This window comes from Acyrthosiphon pisum, chromosome X (genome assembly GCF_005508785.2).
Source record: "Acyrthosiphon pisum isolate AL4f chromosome X, pea_aphid_22Mar2018_4r6ur, whole genome shotgun sequence".
Taxonomy (NCBI): domain Eukaryota; kingdom Metazoa; phylum Arthropoda; class Insecta; order Hemiptera; family Aphididae; genus Acyrthosiphon; species Acyrthosiphon pisum.
The window spans coordinates 104821786-104830143 of NC_042493.1; the positions used below are offsets into that span (position 1 = coordinate 104821786).

Sequence of the window (8358 nt, forward strand, 5' to 3'; positions counted from 1 at the left end):
ATATAAATTAATTTGTTCACAGTAATATCATTAAGTATACTATTATAGTAAGATCAAACACTGACCGTTTTCGCTCAGAATCGTTTTTCTTATACAATGATAGTATATTATTGAACTAAAATTTAATACCACCCATTACAGTGATATTCTCAATTTATATACACCATCAAATTTTGAAAATATTTTGACTATTTTTGAGCTGTTTACGGGCATTGTCTGTTTTTAATTTTTGGTTTTTTTATTTCTATAATTGTCAATAAAATATTATTTGTTGGGTAAGAAAGCGTGAAAATCTAAACAAGGCCATTTAAGGTTGGTTTTTTGACAAGACTAATCAAATTTAAATTTTAATAATTATTTTGTAGTTAAAATTTTATAAAATGTTCAACTTTTATAGCTAAGGATTGAAAATGTAAAACAAGGTTCCACGTAAATAGGTTATAATATGTATATAAATTACTTTATTCATAATAATATCATCAAATATACTTAGTAATATCATAGGCTGTTTGACCGTCTTCGCTCAGAATCGTCTTTCATATACAATGATATTAAATTAATATAATATTATATTATTACTCACTTGTAACCTACTGTACAGCAGAACGACACCCACTTGCCAACCTTTTTATAAATGATACCTGAAATTTGTCCTCGTATATTATTAAAACTGATATAACAGATCTTTATAAACAGAATTGAATTAAATTAAGGCGCAAAACTAATTGTATTAGTAAATATATTAATATTTAATATTTTATGTATGATTATCATAAATCATGACGTGTTTTGCATGAAGGGGGACAATATAGGTATGTACAATGTACATATATTGTATTGTGGAAAATAAACTTTCACACTTTTTACAGTATACTTCAGTAGATTTCACATTTAATTATATTGTTTATTACCAATATATTATCAGGCACTTGTTATCATGTATGATATATATACACGGAAAAAAATGTGGTTAAAAAAAAACCATTATTATTATAATATTAATCATATTCGACCCCAAAATGTTGGTGTGGTATAGTGACAGCCACACACTATAGGCATATGAATTTGGTGAATGCATTATGGCCATTATAACTGTGCAATGTGTTACCTTAGCTATAACATGGTTGATCTAATTATCGGAAATATTTAGTGTACATATTTATTTAGTCAATTTAACTACAAGTTAATAACTAAAACTACATAGTATTTTTCACCAAACAGACATATCTATAACCAATATATTATGGTAATATCGACTATAATATTTTTAAACATGTACTATAATAAAATTATTTTTTATTTAGGTATACATAGATAATAAAGATATTGACAATTGTCAATAAAATATTATTTGTTGGGTAAATAAGAGTGAACATTGAATACACGGCTCCTGATGCGACACCTACTTGCCCACCTATGACAGCCACCCATTTTTTTTACATTCAGCGGAATTAATTTTGAAAATTATTAATTGTAAAAAGTAAAAACACAAATACAAATACAAAAAATGTTCAGATCCTTTCTATCTATCTACTCATATTGAATAATTAAATGTCTTGGCCTGTAGGTTTTAAAATAAAATTTAAGTTTTAAGAGAGACAAATCAATTTTAAAAAAAAACTTAATTATGAGTAAGACATAGTTTTGAAAACCGACTTTTGAAGTGATTAATACGGACTGGAGGTTTTAAGGGAAAATTTAATTATAAGCGAGATAAAGAAGAAAAAATAATATAACCAATGAAATGAATCACATAAAATATAGCCACTATCAAAATAAACCAATAGAATAATGGATAAAACATAAAATTAAAATATTATAAATAATTAATGATAAACCGACAGTACTAGGAACTATTATAGATACCGGAACTAGCATGATAGACGTTAGTAGTTATAGATAAAAAAAAAACGAGATTAGATATCTAAATCTAAATAAAATTTAAGATCTAAGATCTAAATCTAATAACATTAAGCCGCGATAAACGATAAATATTTAGAAACAGCCTATATTTAAAAATTAAACATTTTAGGTTCAATGATAAATAAAATAACCATCGTTCATAATACACCATCAGTGGTAGTAGATAATTAATTATGTTTCCCGATATTAGGAGTTAGGAAGTTTATATTTAATTGTAAAAACACCAACAGTCATCAATTTAAAAATTAAAAGACAATATACCTACTTACACAGGGAACCGAAATACAATTAAGTATCAAACGAAATATTAAATGATTAGTTATAAACAGTTTTTTATATACTCAATAATAATTCACACCATTTTAATTTTTAAAATTAAGTACCTACCTAGATACGAGGAAGTTACTGGCGACTTGTTCAGCGATCATTATGATTTCGTAATCAATTTAATAATATTTATGATTTAATTTTACAAAAGAAAAGAGTAATAGGGATATTGCAGTTATTAAAACGGAAAAACAATAGCTAATAGGTACATTTAATTACGAAAAATAAAATTATTACAAAAAGCCAACGTACCTACATACCTACGGTATATTAGGTATATTCGTGACATTACATAACCCGAGAACATGTTGCTTATAGAACAACAAATTAAAAAAATAATATCACCTAAAATATGTGCGGGTCAAGTCAGAATCATTTCCTATAATATGAGGTTCATATTTCAAAATATATGTATAAAACTATTTTAGTTAGTTACCTTGTAAATTACAATAAATAAAACGTTATTCGGCAAAACAATTTTAAAAGTCGAAAAATAATTAATAAAGAGATAACATAAGAAACGGTTATTTGCATTATAATTCTATTTTAATTTTGGTTTCTTTTATATTAATATAGGTAGGTACATTTTAGATAATTATATATGAAGTAATTATAAGTATAAGATAAATTATCTAATATAATTACATAATATATAACAGCATTGTTGTTTAGAATACAAGGATATCGCATTTATTGCATTATAATAATCTTTTTTTTGTTTTAAAATTGTACCTATAGATAACAAAAACTTAATTTAATTGTTCATATTGTACTTGAAATATTTATTTTTTTATTTCAATTCAAATATAGAATATTATGTTTAAAATTGAGTTTCAGTCTTGTAAAAGATACTTTTAAAAAGTATTCAATTACAGACACAGATGATACTTATTTCGGTCGACCGGTAGGTGCGCACCGAAACTCCTTCTTATGGGTTCAGATGATCCTAGCACCTCCAGTGGCGTTTTTTTTCGATAGGGTTTAGTAGTTTAGATAGCTCTACCGAAAAAACGCCACTGGAGGCGCTAGAACCATCAGCACGTCTTCGTGATGCGTACTGTAGGTGTTTACACATCAGTCGTCTGCCGTCGCCGTCACCACAGAGGTGGCTTATAAAAGAAAACTAGTAGCATTTCTGTCTTCTGAGTTTCGAGTTCTGACCATCAATGTGCAACGCCATGGCATCAGCTATGATAATAATCTTGATTTCGATCGCCTCAATCGCGGCTATCACTGTGGAGGCAGTCAATATTGACTCCGCCGATAAGGATTGGAGTAACAGTAAGTATCTACATTATTTTTTTGATTCCGTTTTTGTGTATAGGTAAATATTTTTATTTATTCATTGTTTTTCTTCAAATTGCATATTTGTATTTTGTTTTAAAGTATTAAAGAATAGTTAATTTAATTAAAGTTATTTCTGTTAAAAAATAGTTACCACCAGTGCTGGTATATTGAGTAAATTTAAATGAAAAAAAAAAATTTGATCAAAACAAAAACCACTCAAACGTACCAAAATAATTATTAATTATTATTATTAATAATTATTTTTAAAAAAAAGTGTCACGCGTGAACTGTAGACTATTTATTTCTCCCAGCTATTTTCGGAAATGTCTTGTTATTGCTGTATAAAAATTAAAAACCTAGATACCTACCTAAAAAGTAAAAAAAATCCACGTCCCGTTTTCAATACATGATGTATTTCCAAAAAATGCTGGCATATTTTCTGTAATTTAAACATGTTATTTTTTATTTGTAATTATTTAAATTTAATCCATACCATTATGATTTCAGCCCACGTTGACAAATTGTCAGCAACAAAATCTTACCGGAATTTACAGACAATGATCAATCCTAAATACAATGGCCTCGACGTGTGGAGTAGGTTGGAGTTACGGCCTAGACTTAACTCGCTGAAAATATTATCGAAGCCTACTAAAACCGAGCCCATTGCCATCCAGCGCGATGCAGGTCGGAGGTAAATAAATCCTTTTTTACATGGTATTATGGAATCGACAATGCGAGAAATATCTGCCATGGTCACTATATTCTACTTCATAGCTATTTCTTTATAACATATAACACATTATTTAGATTTGATGAGCCTTCGCAGTCCACATAATATTATACTTTGGTCATTTCAGGCACAATAAATTATTTAGCTTACTACGCAGGATGTGCTTATCAGTAGTGCAAATAGGACTAAAATGTTGGAGGGGCTGTAGCCCTCACCTGATATTACATAAAAAGTAATCCGTGGGGACAATGCCCCCACACCACCATATATATTCCTTTAAAAGTATTACCATACAAAAATACTAAATATTTATTTACTCAAGTTTCATTTTTCACAATAATAATATACTATCGGTGGTAATCAGAATAAAAATTCCCATACTACAATATAAGTTTAATGTTTATGTTACTCACAGCCACAAAAAAATATTTTTTAAAAACTATTTAGTGTAATTACCATATTATTAATATTTAGTTATAAATATTACACTAATTAGGTAGCTTTTAAAAAATATTTGATCAATCAATTTCATGTGGTTATCAGTAATATTGTAGTTTTTATTATTTTTCCAAAAAAATAAGAAATACGTACAGTGGAGTTTTTAAAGGTTTATTAATATTTTAGGAAAAACTTGAATAAATTATTTTGCAGGAGCTATTACAAGTTTTGGGGGTGGCTAAATTCCCCAAGCCTCCTTAGTTGCGCTTATGGTGCTTATCGTCATTGCATAACTGCATAAGTATAAGCATGGCAAAAAAGTGTTGAATTCAAAAACTCGATATCGAAAGTTTTCAAATGTGTCGATAAATTTAACAGGAAAACAAAAATGCATTTAGAATTTGATTAGAATCATATTGATTGGGAAAAATTGGGAAGAGAGTTGAATAAATTATATTAGGCAGTCAAAGAGAATATGATAAATCTATGGGTTGTAGGGCTTGGTTATATCTAAACACATCATAAGGTGATTGGTCACACGGTCACATTGAAAAATATTAAATGCGTTCCTCTTTCCAGTAACTGTGTAATAAATATATATTTAATTTTTTACATGTACAGAAATCGGCGACAGATCGACAGCAAAACAATAGGCGAAGATGGCGGATCCAGCTCAGTCACGTCCCTCGCCAGCTCTAGTTCCCCGTCAAATGTAAACGTTGAGGACGTATTATACGCCGTGAGTGTAGAAAATTGGATACTCCAACATCTAGATACCGAGGAGATGAATCGGATTCGGGAACCTACTTTGGGTAACAGAAGTCGACGCTTGGCATCCGGTGCAGGAATATCATCAGACAAGAATACTACAGCGTCAGCAGGCCCGACGGACTCTGTTGATGCGCATAACATGAGTGCCATTAAATGCTTATTATCTCTTTCGCTCCCTGTATCCCTTCCAACGCAGTGCATACAATATTATTTTAGATCTTTATTTAAAGCTATTCACTGAAATTAATTTTACAATTTTATATGTAATGGGTCAAGCAGGGTAATTATTTTGGTCTACCATATATATTATTGTTTTTTTTTATTATTATTTTTGCTTATACCTAACAATTATAAATTACATCTTATTATATGAATATTTTGGAAAAGAAAAATACAGACATATTTACTATAAAATTTAGATGCATAGCAAATACATTATACACGTATACCTACATAGAAAAATTATAATATTATTCTAATAAATATTGGTGTATTTTTTTTCACCTGGTAATATAATGATATGAATGTAAAAATGCATGGTTTTACCGTTTACTTAATGTTGAAATTTAAAGTTTGAGTAAGTAATTGCAAAAGTTGATAGTATGGTGTGTGACGGTACAGCAACCAACCGAAAGTCAGTATTTGGAGTTGGTTGTGAACAATTATTTTTTTATATCCGTCTGATAAAAAACAAAAAATGAATGTCCTATCAGATGCACCTCATCTTATAAAATGTGTACTAAGCCTTCATGATAAAAAAAATCCTAAATGTAAGAATATATTTATCATAGGATAAAATCCAGCTTTCTCTAATGTAAAATGTATTACAATTACTTTTTGTTCACACAAGATTGGTCCAGAGAGTAATTTGGCGGTAAGCTGTTATAATTATATTGATGATAATCAAATTGACAAATAACATAGGTACATACATTTTTGTCCTTAAATTACTGATCATCACTTATATCTTGATACATTATCTTAAATGTCTGTGAAATTAGCTACATAGGTCGGTATTAAAAATTAAAATATATTAATAAATGGATAATACACAAGACTGTTAAATTAGGTTTTTAGCAAGTCAACGGAAAAAGGAACAGGTACAATATAAAGAAATTGAACAAATTCCAATTCTTCAGAATAGTCAAGAGACAGAGCATTTTAAAGTTATTTTAAATTAATGTTTTGATACTTTTAATAGAAAATTCCCAGGTAATGACTCTAAAGACTGCCAACTGTATAATATTTAAAAATCTTAACTATATCTGATCTCAATGAAATGTTTGAAATATCTATAGTGAGTTTAAAATTACCTAATCATTTAAAAAGTAAATTGGATTGTCTTATAAATGAAGACCGTTGGGAAGTAGATGACACTTTCCATATAACTTTCATATAGATTCAACAAGAGATTCAAATACATATTTAATATTTACCGTCAATGTGGGAGAATAGAAACAGTTTTACACATTTTAGTTGCTATAAAATCTCTGGATCTAAAATTTAATCAACGCTTCAAGTACATTCCAGTTTGGGTTTTACTGAGTAGGAACCTACAACAAGATGTTTCAATGATTACCTAAGTATAACATTTTATTTTATATTATATTTTACTCCTAACTTGTGGGTGAAAAAAATTACTATTTATATTTCATAAAATTTGTTATTCAACTCTAATTAGATTAAAATTAAACACAATTTGGATTTTTGTTTTAACTGTTCAGTTTACTTAATGACACTCTTTATTTAATCTTATTTTTGAAAAATAACATTTTAAACAATATTATTATAATATTAGTATTATACTTATTTTATTTTTAACAAAAACATAATTTATTCAGCCTTTTAATCAATAAAATAGTATTCATGTTTCCTATATTAACTTAAATAGTAGGCAAGACCTTCTTCGAATACTATATAAAATCTATAAAAGCAGTTACAGTGACATTTTGAAGTTATTTTAATAAACCTTTCTTTTTTTTTTTTAAATAGTTTTTTTAAAATATAGTAAATTTTTTTAAATAGTTACTGAACTATAAAATTTATGCAATTTACATATTATAATATTTAAATATAATTACATAGGTACCTTACTGGTTATGATAATATATTTTTCTTCCATGTAGGAATTATTTACTATTCTCCGTTAGACTAAGTTCCAAAATTTACAAAATTCCTTCCATATTTATCGTAAACAATTCGAGGTTAAGTTAACATTGTTTGGGTGTTGTAGGTTAAATATTGAATATCTATATTAAAAATCAAATAACATTTTACTGAGTGTAGGTATATTTAAATAATCATAAAAAAATTGAAATTGACGCTTCAAATATTAGTTGCTGGTTAATAGTTTTTAAATCTATTATCCAGTATGGTACCTCCTACTGGAAAATTAATATTTTTGGATGTAAAATAAAAAAAAAATTAAAAATTCTTAAAAATAAAATTACATAATTAAAATTATAGATATTTAAATTACACAGTCATGCAACATGAGGATTGAGGGTGCTTAAGTACCCCCGTAGTAGCGCCACTGTGCATGGGGCCTTTTTATTCGACTTGCAAGTCTTCTTATAATCTTATGGGTAAATTATTATGGCATTGAATAATATTGTTAAAGTTTTTATAATTTCTTTATTAATATTGGGAAAACTTTCCGAAAAGGCACATAGAAGTGAGGAATAAAAACTGTATGCATATATAGAACATCACACAAAAAAGCACTTCAGGCTAAATACTAATAAAGATTTGATCCATAAGCTTCTAGTCTAATCCGACCATTATATCTCTTCAAATAGAAATTTACGTGAAAAAGATATAAGACATTTTTCGGAAGATGTAAAATTTCTATTAGTATTACCTCAGTCCCCCAAAGGTTATAA

The 8358-nt window shown here is 27.7% G+C and overlaps 1 protein-coding gene across 1 annotated transcript; it reads left to right on the top strand.

The window, feature by feature from the left end:
- Positions 1–3280: 3280 nt before the first annotated feature.
- LOC100575861 lies at positions 3281–5952 on the top strand. Its single transcript, XM_003246830.4, has 3 exons — positions 3281–3531; positions 4045–4228; positions 5327–5952. The coding sequence occupies exons 1-3, from the start codon at positions 3417–3419 to the stop codon at positions 5715–5717; spliced, it is 690 nt and encodes a 229-aa protein (XP_003246878.3). The 5' UTR covers positions 3281–3416; the 3' UTR covers positions 5718–5952.
- Positions 5953–8358: the final 2406 nt, after the last annotated feature.